The following is a 13,893-nucleotide window of genomic DNA, read 5'->3' on the forward strand; positions in this document are numbered from 1 at the left end:
GACAGAAGGGAAGGAAAAGGACAAAAGCTGAGAAAGGTGTCTAACAAGGCTGGGATCAGTATCAATATGGGGTCAGCAAGTTCAAAAAGAATTTAAGCTTGATTTTACAATTTAAGAAAATAAGCCAATATTACACAACCATATGAAGACAGATACAATATGTAACATAATATACACTATATTACTTTGGGAAAAAACAGATTTTACTGTGTTATTTCATTCAGGAGTCTTTCCTCCGTGGAATGACCTATAACAGTACAGGTGGATCTTGAACACACTAACATTCACAAGTGCCGCTGGAAATTAATAAAGGCTCGCCGGGGAGCAACAGAGTTGTCGCCTTCACGCTGTGGGTGTGAAAGTAAGCGTCACCTCTCCCTGGCTTTGGGTGGTGCACAGTACAGCCAAGTGGCTTAGTCTTTTGACCGCTTAGACAGCTAGAGGGAGCAAATGCTTTCCAACCAAAGTGTGATGCACAGAATGATGGGCCTCGCTGACCCGTAAGAGCTCACACGCAGGAAAAAAAAGGAGCTGTATTCTGATGTGTTTGCCACAGGGCTTACAGGTATGCGAGGAATGCTTGTCCAGCTTGGGTCAGTGTTGACATACCCATGCAAGCCAAGCAAACCCTCTACTATCTTTGTGAGAGTTATATAATGTCAGAAAGAAACCACTCAGTTCTCTTGGGGCTTAATTTTAAACTAAACTGAAGTTTAAAACTTCAGCTTGAGTGCAAGGTCACATCTGTACAGTAGTGCTGTCTGCAGGTGTGAAGCACAAGGGCATTAATTGAGCCACATATGTTAGTCTTCTGTTGAGCAAGTTTAAAGGTTGGCCCCCTATTGAGCCATGTTTAAAAGGTCTTTCTGGGAATCCCATCAAGACAGTGCTCATACACATGAAGCATAAAGTCTCTGTTAGGATTGCTCCTCTCCAAACTCCTCCTTGACCTCTGCCCACACTATCTTTTCACAACACTCTGTGTGTTTGTGTGCAAGGACATGCATGAGCATGTTTTATGTGCAGATTCATGGATGTCTGTGTGCGTACATGCATGAACTCCCTAACAACCCCTGATTTCAGAATTCTGCGTCTCCAGAACAGCACAAAAGGCATACCATGCGTGCAACACTTTTCCAGCTTACTGATCTGTTTATGACCCTTACACTCACCAAAAATGACTATGAGAGACCACGGCTCCTTCGCCAGTAAGGCTTGGGAAGGACTTGGTGGTCAGGTTAAAGAGGACGAAGCAAGAATTTGGCCTGAGCCAGAAGGAGAGGGGAAGACAGAGAAGGAGAACAGATGTCTGACATTTTAGTCAGGGGGGAAAAAAAATTAATGTGAGAGCCAAAAAGGACTCCAGATACAGATGCTGCTTTGCTCTGCCACTGATTCAACCAGAGAACTCGACGATAAGCCAGAGGTATAAACTATTTGCTTAAAAACATCCAGTCGATAAACTGCCAACAAAAAAATCCAGTGATACCATTCATCCCACCCCTGACAACATCCCGCAGCCTATGCATGGAACGAAACTGATAAGCAGCGTGAATGAAAGAGGAGTAGGAAACAAACAAATTCCAACCCCAAACAGCGGAGGCTGTGCAGGCAGATTTGTACCTGGCGTCTCATCGAAGAGATACCCGTTTATCTTTGACTGGCATCAAGGAAGAATCCTGCCCACACCTGCCTGTGGTATCACACCCAACACACAGAAATCTGAGAGCTACATTGATGCTGTGGATCAGGGGGGAACAGGAAATGTGTCAGAAGAGAAAAACTGTGATAGCGAGAGAAAGGGTGATAATGTAGATGATTATCCATGGTAGAACAGATTTGTGAAAACAAGTGACACCAGAATGCACTTCAGATATGATATTATTCTGTTTTGGATGTTGAGGTATGCTACCTCTGATAGAAATTCAAAGAAAGAGTGAGTGGTGGACTGGAAGGTGGGTCACAAAGAGAAGTCATGACCCCAGATGAGAACAGTTGGATGCTAGAAAGAAAAACAGTTCGATTAAGAAACAGTCACAACTGTAAAGTGTAATTTCTTCTTCTTAAAGCAATAGTTTGATGATTTGGAAAATACACATATTTGCTTTCTTGCTGCAAGTTTGATGAGGAGGTCGATACCAGTCCCATGTGTGTTAAATACAGGACCACGGCCAGTTATCTTAGCTTGGTGTGGGGACTGGAAATGGGGAGAAACAGCTAGCCTGGTTCTCTCCTAGCCAAAAAAAAACAAAAATAGTCACACACATAACCCCCCTATAACAGAGCAACTTGTCATGTCTACACCTGTTTGCTGTCTTTATGCTAAGCTAGGCTAACCAGCTGCTGGCTGTAGTTGTATATTTATGGGACAGATATGAGAGTGGTATCAATATACTCATCTATCTCTTCCGGACTGACTCTAGAGAGCTGAAAAAAAAACACACACAATCTCTCCCCAAGGTACCAGATAAGAGAAGGGACAAACATTTACCTGGCACACCTAGAGCAGATGTTGAGTGTAACTTTGGCCTGCGGTTCAGGCTGATAGGAGCTCCGTCCTTGGCTGAATTTACTGCCGGATGGTGCCAAGCCTGTCACGCCCTCCATCCGCAGGTCATCCAGGTCCTCTGAGAGCAGGGCGAGCCAGAGAGACACAAGGAGAGACAAAGAAACCAAGGAAAAGGGAGAGAAAACAAGACAGAGAAAGGACAGTCATTAATCATACTTTGGTCTCTCCCTTGTCAATATGATGCCCGGTGATGACAGTCTGCTTGGAGCCAAAGGAGCAACCAAGCACATCACAGTAAATAAACGCTCTCAGCCCAGAACTGCTGCTGTGCTCCTTTGCACACACTGTACACACATACATACACCCACAAAAAAACATACAGACTTAGAAGTTAAAAAAAAAATAAAATAAAATATATATATATATATATATATATATATATATATTTTTTTTTTTTTTTTTTTTTTTTTTTTTTCACATAATCGACACAAAACTCTCTGTTGTAGGGGGCGACGGGGAAGAGTCGATGACAGCACCACATCATGGCAACAGCACAGAAACAGGAAGGGTACGTTAACAGGCTGAGGGTGAAGGGGACAAAGAACAATAAAGTCGGCTGGGAAAAGCGAGTGGTAAGAGGAGAAACTGAGAGCTGGAAAAGTTGGGTTTCGTCTGATCTCTCCCTGTGTCCTCGAGAGCAAAGCACACACACATAGCACACATCTTCCCTCTGACTTTAAAGAAGTCCATATGTATCAGACACACCAGTATTGTTCATCCAAACCCTCTAATAGCTACATATGAACACCTGCTTACACACACACACACACACACACAGAGTTAACAGGTGCAGAGGTCCTTTTTCGCTTTCTTTCTTGTGCATTTTAAATAAACTTCATTTTTGTCTGCCTTCTGTCTCTTTTCTGAGATATCTGCTTTATCTCAATACAGCTGTTCTCTATGAAATGCTTTACACATGGAACAATTCAAAATTCGACATTTGGATGAGATTCAAGACTAAACAGGATCATCAGCTATCATATCATGCTATTGAATTTTCAGCATCAAGACACAGAGTGTGATACACATTTCTTTTAACAGACACTGCACTTGCATGACAGGGGAAAGAAAGCAGAAAGAAATCACGCCAATAACAAGATTTATGAAAGAACAGCAGTGAGGTAGAATAATATGAAGTCAGTGTTTTCTGTAGCAAAGCTCAGACTTGTAACGGTTCGTTAAATATTACAGAGGATCAAAAGGGAGAGTCTGAATCAGCCAGACCATTTTGGTTTTGAATTCATCCTCAAGAGATAAAACATATTGCAGTACTTTCCGTGTTATGAGAATGAATAGACGAGTGGGTGTCTGGACTCTTACTTGGTTAAGTGCGCTGGTCAAGGTTTTCAAACACATGTTGAATCACACAGAACATTTTGACTGGTCACCATAACAATATTTGTCCCCTTCTTCCCATCAGACCAGTGGAATTTCGGAGCGTTGCCAGTGAGGTGGGTCGCCTTCAGGACATACAGTGTATTCTCGCTTCTTGCTACCATTGTTTCTGCTCTTGTACATGCAGCACAGTACGTGCCTGTCTCTCTATGCATGTGTGTATGTAGTTATTTGAAACCAACATTGATACTTTTCACTTTGCGATCACATTACCTAAGCCCTGGTTTGGGGAGAGAAAAAAAAATGGGCCTCACACCTTGAAAGATGAGAATGCATGACTAATCACCTGGATTAGATTGGATGACACTTGCTCATGAGAACTCTCTCCCTCCATCCATCAGCGTGGCGCAGAGCCAGAAAATCTCACCTGTCTCCTGTCTCCTTTGAGTGTCAGGAAATCATTCTGACAAGGCATCTAAACGCAGTGCTTCAGTGTAATCCACTCTATCCTAACCACGTATGCTGAGCAGTCTTGTGTTAATTGATTGTTACTTTAGTTTTTTCACAAACCACAGTGCACAATCAAAAATAATGAGAATATATAAATGGGAAGTCTGCAGTTTCTTACATTTGTTGTCTTTTTAGTCCCCTTGAGGGAGACTTGTAATACCTTTGGTGATCGCCTCATTTGAAATCTGACACTCCCATCAGCCTGAGCTTATTTGTCTTTAGTGCTAATGAGCAAATATTAGCATGTCAACAAGCTAAGGCGGTCACTGTGATGGCTGTGAACATTTAGTCTTGTTAACAGATAAGAACACAGCTCTACAGTACAGGGGTGAAACAACACATTATATCTATCTAGAACATAAAAACAAAACCCTGTCAATACTCAAAATGGTTCACATGTAGGGAGCTCTACAAGAAACAATGATAATACATTTCTAATACTTCTGAGTAAAGTAATTATAGTGTAATTATATTTTAGATTTCATGCCTTTCAATTGAAAACTTTTTAAATAATCATTAGTGAGTCAGTCTTAGTGCCAAAAAAATGTGGACATCAAAGATCTAAATCAATATGCGTATTCAGGACCTTTAACAAATCACAAAATATGTTGGATTTTCTTACAGTTTGAATAGTGACACCAGTTCGTGTCCAGGCTGCCTGAGAACGAGTGTTGTTTTAGTGTTTCGAGAGGGACAGATACATTCCAGTAATACCCTTAAGCAGAGCAATATTAAATATCCCATTCATCATGGTATGCATTGGAGGGGGTGGGGACAGAGAGAGCCACCAGCAATTTGGGCAATTTGCTGGTCGTGGGAACTGCTCAAGTTTAGGCCCTCACCTTTTCCTCTTTTCTCTTCGTCCATTCCCACTTCTTCCCCTTTTCAACCATTCTCCCTTCTTCTGGCGACTGATAAATGTGGCATGCCAGATTTTCTTTGGGTCATAGCCTGCGACACAAATCATTACTTGATGCTTTGAAACGTTCACTTATGAGCCTGCAGCTTTCATGAAATACCAGAAGAATAACAGCAACCAGCTCTGACACTGAAAGAGAACATGACCTCAGTGTACACAGCTGCTCGTCACCTCAACTCCTGCTTTGTCTTTTAGACTTGTTTCCTTCTGGTCAAGATAAAATGACACCATAATGGAGAGAAAGACCTCAGTGTCTGAAGGAGGAGAAAGCTAATCTCTGACACTCAAAGGTCACCGAGGTAAACAAAGGCTGTTGTCTGGACTGTATCCCTTAAAGAAAACGGATTAGACTGTGCCTGAATGAAATGTAGCAGGAGTTGAAACACTTAGCCAGGAGTCACAACAATTTGTGCTAAAGCAATTATTTCCACACTTGAAACACTTTGTACTTTTGGCCAGATGAGACAAGAGAGGTCAACATTTCCAGATAATTTCAACATTCACAGCTGCAATCGGAAAGGGAAGAGTAACTCATAGTCAGCCTAACTGGCTTTTGTATTGTGTTTGTTTGTGGATACAGATGTGTTAACAGAAAAAGGTTACAACTACTGTAAAATGCTTTTATCCCGTAGCTACTGTCCCAGTGTACTGCTGCTGTTCACTGTCCACACTCTAGGGCACTGAGTAGTGTACAGGTATGAAAGTGTAACTGTATGACTCTGAAACAAAACATGGAAGAAAGGCAACTGCTTTGATAAATGTGGGATACAAAAAGGCTGAATTGTTTTTTTTGAGTTTGAATCTTCTTGTTTGGCAAAGAAAGGGATTTAGAAATGGGTGCAGCCCTTCATCTGTGCAACAGCAGTCTGAATCGCAGCCATGTCAGTGCTCCACGACGCTGAATCCAACTCTGAACTCCCTACTGGGGGAGGGAGAGGTGACAGATTTCTGTGTTGACACCACGGTATCCTCTGAGGAAGGCCTGTGTGCAGAGTGCTAAAGTGATGAATATGTGTCTCTGGGGTTGGGGTTTGGGTGTTAGCATTATAAATGACTGCTTTTACATGCACATAAGTATTCTGACGCATATGCTAACACTGCGCTATGATGACTGCAGGCCTGAATATGACCGCAGAAATGTTTTTTTATTAGCTTCGAAAATTACATTTTTGTGGTTTTAAACAAACAGAAACTTATATGGACAGCTTATCCTCAGTAAGATTTTCATCAGTGAGCATGGTTTGTATGTTAAGGCACTACATAAATGGCCTAAATTTGGTTAAAAAGTTTGTTTTTAGATGGTTAAGTTACAAATAACATTTGTTTCAACAGCATTCAATTACCTATGATCATAACAACACTTTAAATGCAGTCAATGGAATAATATTAAATCGGCTATGATACATTGTGTAATCTAGGCTTCTGAAAACTAACATAAACACACTTAGCTATGTTCACATAGAAGATTTAGGGAACACACATATGACTGAATGTGTATTCTCCAGGTTCACAACAGAGCCCGGCATACCACCCACACAATACCACCATGATGATGATGAAGTTTACAGTGTGTCTCCTGTGAGACCAGTTTACCCTGAGACCATGACAGCCTCCCAGGCCCCTGTCTAGACACAACAAACGTCTGTCCACACTCGCCCGTTTGTCAGCCCGTCACATTTCTACTCTCTGGGCACCAGGGCAGCCATGCGTGCTCCCCCCTGTCTAACGATGAGACATGGCAGATAAATAAAATGGGTCTGCACTTGGGGGTTGGAGGGGTAGGTGGCGGGTGGGGTGTGGTGGAAACTATTTGAGCGATGCAATCCCAACAAAAGGCCTGAGCAATGAGGAATTCCGTGCCGCAATCACTCACTCACAGTAAAGCCAGGAAGGAGCGGAGCAGAGCACACAGATAAAGTGTTTGTGTGCTCCTTCCTCCAAGTTTCCATGTAATTTAATGTTGTTTAGATAGCGACGGACTGACTGACTCTTTGCTGCTCTTCATGGGGCTAAAAACAGAGCTGAAGTCATAATTAGCACACTGGCTTCACAGATAACTTAATATACACCCTCCTGGATGATGCGATGACAGACTGGGGTGGAATCATCTAACGCACTACCCCACACACGGAGAGGGGAGACACACGTATGCACTTCATCATGTCCCGCACCAAATCCAAAGCATTTCATCAAGTACTGTGAGTTATTGTGTCTCATCTAAGTGAATTTTCCATTCTTTCATGCGCAGTGACGAGGTCTCACCACATAACACTGGGCTCTAATTAATAGTCTGTAAGTGATAGATGCCTTGCTCCTCGCAATGTACACTTAAAAGCCACACTCACTCACACACAGAGACCCACATGTGTGAGCAACATACTCAGACATATAGATAAAAAGGCACGCAGCACATACTCAACCCAACACATACAGTGACACTTGCAGACCTCACACTTTCGTTGCCCTCACACATACAAGCAGCATTTGTGTTTCATTAAGCCTCCAGCACAAAGCCTCCACTCGGCGGTTAGTCGTCACACAGACATCTTTGATGTGAGTCGCGGCAGAGACGCATTTGTTTGGCTTTGTAATAAAAACAGTATTCCAACTTACATTTCATAATTATGTCTCGGCTTTCAATAGCAACCCCGCCCCCCTCTCTCCCCCACCCTCCTCACCTCCCAGCCTAAAAATATGCCTGTTAGGCTCCAAGTCCCCACAACTCTGAGTGCAGCAGTAAAAACGCCTGATCAGAATCAGATGGGGACGCACATGAGCAGGGTAACATCACAGCTCTGACGCCTGTGGAAAGTCTTATCGCAGACCTTGGTGCAAACCTCCTTTCAACTCACTTTCTAACCGCAAATATTCCAGAGATTAGGACGTCAACATAGACACAGCGGAGCTTGATGTATTGATGTGTTACAATGCCAGTCATTGTACTTGGATAAAGAGACTTCTTTGACTGCTTTGGTAATTTCGAAATAAACTTCAAATTGTTGCTAAGCTTCTTCTTAAAGATAGTATTTTTTAAATGTACTTTATAGTGAATACATGTCAAAAAAATGTCTGCAAGAATCAAGGCTCATCTACAATTTAAAACAATAATATTAATCATCAAAGAATGAAATAATCCATCAAACAGAAATGTGCCTGTACACGAGGAATGTAGAGAGAGGTTATAGTGGAACAGCTATTAACAAAACAAAACATAAGTTAACATGAGTGATGGGATAATGTTGTAGGTAGTACTGTGCACAATTCACTCCTCCGAGCTCAGCTTTTCTTTTGGAGATCATTGTTTGTAATAAACACATAGATACAGCAGCAGCATACGTATAATTTCAGACAGAGGTGCAGCTTGACATTCACCCATAGACCCACACATACACACACACAGACTACTAAAGACACGCCAATTACTGTATAATGACATCAAGTCTATATCTCACTCATCTATTTGTCTCTTAAATCTTATTCTAAGCAGACAGGAGCCATAAAATGGTGACGTAACTTTATGTTTTCACTTTTACTTTTTTAGATAAAGCTGCCTGCAGCACTGTTAGGGGTGGTCTTCAGCCGATTAACCTATAATAAACCTATAATAACACAATGCTTCTATTCACACAAGTCCCTTATCTGTCATTCTAGATAACAACGCTATCCACATTTGTCATCCTTGTGTGTCTATCTACCATCTTTTGCTTCTGTCTGGCTACAGTAGCCACAATACAACATCACTGTGTCCATTCAGCTCCCTTCCATTAAGATAATCTGCTCAGTTCATCTAAGGCGCTTACACACACCAGAGATACGTACGCTGGCTGGTATTAGGCCACGCGCTGCGTAATGACTACTGCTAGATTTATGGTATGATCACAGCAGTCTACTTGCCTATTGGTAATTGCTTCCAGTAATACCACCATAATACCACAGCAATTTGCCTCTCGATTAACGTATCCATCTGCACCACGGAGACTTTTACAGGCGTCAAATTGGGCGCAGTTAGACTTTTACTGGGACATTCTTTTCGCCATCAGGCCGGTGAAACCTTCAGAGGTGAGCCCAGCCCTTTCAAGCCTGTACTTCATGTGAAAGATTTAGTGCTGAGGCAACTTACACCACTCACATATTGGCTAGGCTATGCTCTCATCCACCTCCTCCTCTTCTCTCAAAGCACCATGATGATACTGCTGTGTTGTTGGTTTACACTGTTTCCAGGGCAACTGTTGTGTCTTTGGTTGTTTGGGCAAGGATGAAGGGGGTGATGGGGGTGATGGGAGTGTGTCTGTGTGTCTGTTGCTGCTGAGAATTGTTGCTGTTGCTGCTGGCGTCAGGAAGTGTATGCCTTGTCTGCCAGCATTGTCAGTCTGAATTTTGGCCCAAGGCAGAGGACAAAGAGACAGCTCTTAGCCATGGTAGCACTGTAAGCAGTCCGTCCAAACACATGCAGAGATGTACAGTTACAACAGGTTACACTACCTTAGTAGGTGGTATGATATAAACACTGTTGTTAGCAATGGTGTAAAGTAACTAGCATTTACAGTAGTACTCTGCTTTATTTTAGCATTATTTTAGCATTTCCATATTACATATATTGTTCCTATATACTTCAACTTCTTTCCAGCATAAATATAGTAGCTTTTTCTTAATTACATTTATTTCACAGTTGTATTTTACTGTGCTGATTTTACACACAATCATATAATCACCTAATACAGTTTGATGGTCAACATATATAGCCATGGTAGTAGCTATGTGAGGCTATATTTAGGCACAGCAGTGTTTCACCTAAATGCTAACAATGACAATACTAACATGCTGATGCAGCTTTAATATTTCTCATATTCACATCTTAGTTTAGCATATTAGCTTGCTGATACTTGCTAATTAGCACCAAAAACAAAACACTGTTGAAACTGATGAGTAATCCTGACATTCATCTTCTTTTACTTTTGATACTTATGATACATTAATATACATAATTCCTATTACCCATTTCTCAGAGGAAATGCCAAAGATGGCAAAGATTTTAAGGGAGCTATTATTAATATTCACAGCAAATATTTGTCATTCTTATCTGCAATAAAGCCAATAAAAACAGCATTGCTCTTCCACCACAGAAAGTTAGAAAGTAGGACTGACTAAATGTTAAGGCCTCCATGCTAAGACCTCATCCTCAAAAGTTTATATGTAATTGCTAACACAGAACTATTGTAACTTATATTTCAGGACAGAAATTAAAGACTGTGAATAAAAAAGTTTGGCTCACTTTCTCTTTCCTACTCTAGGTTATTTATATATATATATATATATATATATAAGGACAAAACTGACATTGTATTGTACTTCAGGCAGTGCTTGATCAAGGAAGATATAACGTCCTCAAACAAAAGAGCCACACACAGGCAATGTAACTCATCCACCAGACACTGCTTTATTCTGTCTGTATCAAAGATCAGACAGAGCTTTATCATACACTCATCCCGTCCTCATCAAACCTTCACTGTCGCTGTGAATCAGTGAGAGTGGGTAAATCTACTCTCACATCCTCCTCTCCTGTTTCAGGAATCATGCCAGAGTGGGCCGACATACTAAAAAGGGTCTGTGGACTCATGCAGCGGGGTCTGATGACTGCCATATATTCTAGATGTTTTACACAGAGATACTCTGTTACCCCTTGCTACAATGGAAATGTGTGTGCGTGTGAAATGGCTTCTGCTACAACCCTTTAAGCAGAGTAATACAAGAGGGATGAAAGCTTAGTGTTCATATTATAACCGACTTTTCAGTACATTTTAAGAAGGTCTGATTTTATGTTGTGATGGTGGACAATATACAATAATGACAATTTTTTTTACATTGGCCTCATTAAGAAAAATATGTTTTTCACTGCCTACATGAATGCAAATCACACTTATTCTATACACATATTCACAAACGTAGATTTTGAGAAATCAGAGGGTATGTCCCTGGAATGGAATACTTCCACCAAGGATGACGAGAACAGTAACTTTACAGTGGGGAGCTGGCTAACTCGTCTCATTAACTTACCATAAAATAACACTGCAAGGCCAAAAACAGGGTGTTTTCTCCCCACACACTGAACTCAGCTTGTTTCTTATTTCAGATCAGTATAAAATTGTGGTCTCACCGCCTAGCGAAAGCTAAAATCTTAACATTTTCCATGGTTTTACAAGAACATGTGAGTCATATTCGTTTTCTGTTTGGTTTTGACTGTGGTAAATATTAAGTACAGAACTAATGAAAACAACTGGGAAAACACAGTGCCATCCCTGAGAGCAGCTAGAGAATCAATAAGACTTAGCCTCTAAGCTGATTTTATTTTCTCTTTTTGGAGCAATCTGTACAAAACAAATCAACCTTAAGCCATGTCTTTGGTTTTTATAATTGTATTCAATCTGGAAAACCTTGGCTAGCAGTATTGTAGAACATTCCAAGAAGATCTTATTATTTTCTCATAAGCTCCTTATCCAGGTGCTGGCAAAAAGACCCTCAGTTTGGAAAACCCTTGTGCTCAATATGGAAACGGGGATTAGTTGCTAACTTTCTTTGTATCTTCTAAGCCTGCTTTTATTACGCATCTTATTCTCACTCACAGAAGTTGTAGTTGTGACACAGTAGAACAAACTAGAGCTCCTTTCCTGCCTCCCAGTGGATATGTTTAGTGTTCACTGTGGCTCTGAATTCTCCTCTCCTCATCCTCCAGAGGTTTGGGCATATAAACATGACTGATCACGTAAACATGACTGATCACATCCACACATCACATGGGACACAGTCATTTCTCTATAATATAATTGCTCTCGTTTGTGTTGCATGGATCTCTCTGTACAGCAGCAATCAAGACAACAAGGAGGCTCACAACCAATTAGCAGGTGTGATGAACAAAGCTTCGCTCAACTGATAATACAACACATACATGAAGAAACTACAGATGTTCATCTGGAGTTAACATATGTTCCTCTGGGATGAGTGTCTCTCATCAGCATTTCATGGTACATGATTGCAATGCACCAAACAAAACACTGTGTGTGTGAAAAGAGATGTCTGAAAAAATTAGATATGTGTAGGTGTATGAAAGTGAATCAGTGTCTTTGGTGTAACATGTGTTTGATAGTTGTTTGTGTAACTAAATGCTTCATAGCACTGGATACTTGCAAAATAATTTTAATGGTTTGTCTTACAGATTAGTTGTGATCACTGCACTTTAAGTCTTAAAGCCTAAAAATACTTTTCTGCCAGCTTACCTAAATTCAAATATACTCTGACACTAATAACTGTTTTAAAATACTTTTTTGGCCCAGCTCAATACGTCCTAGCAGTTGTAATACAATATTTTTGCCACTAGAGGTCACCCTAACCAAGTGCTTAAATAGATAAATTGCCTCCCACAGTCTCTGGTACTGTAGTGATAGCACTGCTGCATGAGTAAGACCATACAGCACAACAATTTCTCATGTAGCAATGCAGCATACAGCCTAACAATTCATTGCTTTGGTTAAAACAAAGTTAAGAGATGCACCCTCCCACTTGTGGTAACTTTAAAAACACAGCTACAGAATACGTTACTTGTGCTATATCATAGAAATCATATAAATCTTCAGAGCAGTTCAGTTCACCAATTAACTCTACAAGTTAAACCCATTTGACAGCAAGAACCCTCCCAGAAAAGGAGTCCTTGAGCAAGTTACTGAATCCCACTGAGCAGCTCACCATATGTTTTAACCTTCACACAGACAGCAGCAAGGGAAAAGATGAATATCTCCTTTAGGGATCAATATACTATCACAAGTATCACCATCCCTGCCAAGGGTCATCAGTTATCTTTGGCATGCATTCGGTCATAGATACAGAATTTGTGCCAAGACCCTCTCTCAATGAGCCTTGGAAATCCTCCTGGGGGTCATTCATTTCTCCAAGCCTGCCAGGCCACCACATGCTGCATGTTAGCATCACTTTAATCAAGTCTACAGTAGTGAGGCAGGCCATTCAGAGTGACAGTCAACACAGTAGCTGTGGTCTCTGTGGAGAGCACCGTGACCAGGCCTTGACAGAGGATCAGCAATGACCTCGCTGCATTACTTGCTTTGAATTACTGCCCTGGACTGTAGTGTAAAAGCCACTGGGGGACTATGCCTGGGTTTCAGAGATATGATCCAGGAGGGCCATCACAGACCATCAACATCCTGCTTTATGGCTCCATTTATCACCATTATATACTGCTGTCCTAGGTCATGACTGATACAAAAGGGAGGAAAACTTGGTGTTATTATATTGCCTTCTCAAGATTCTCCCACATCACAGAAGAGCACAGTGACATTGTTGAATGTAATTAAGATCCACATGTACTATAGGAATATAATCAATTCCTTCACAGTGTCTCACAGCACCGGTGCTGAAACACATCAATTAACAGAATATAATAAAAGTACAGAATTTGTCTTGGCGGCGCTGAAGCAGACATACATTTTAAACAACGCCACTTGTAGATGCTGAGGCAGAGCTTGAATCCAGGCCATCTCAGCTAATTTGACAG

The 13,893-nt window shown here is 41.2% G+C and overlaps 1 protein-coding gene across 1 annotated transcript in view; it reads right to left on the reverse strand.

The window, feature by feature from the left end:
• lg24h8orf34 (linkage group 24 C8orf34 homolog) overlaps positions 1-13,893 on the reverse strand; it is a 55,158-nt gene that overhangs the window by 18,558 nt on the left and 22,707 nt on the right. The window contains exon 8 of the mRNA XM_018673965.2: positions 2,492-2,627. Within this exon, the coding sequence (XP_018529481.1) occupies positions 2,492-2,627 (136 nt within the window). The remainder of the gene's footprint in view (positions 1-2,491; positions 2,628-13,893) is intronic.

The sequence above is a fragment of the Lates calcarifer genome, linkage group LG24 (genome assembly GCF_001640805.2).
Source record: "Lates calcarifer isolate ASB-BC8 linkage group LG24, TLL_Latcal_v3, whole genome shotgun sequence".
NCBI classification, from domain to species: Eukaryota; Metazoa; Chordata; class Actinopteri; family Centropomidae; genus Lates; species Lates calcarifer.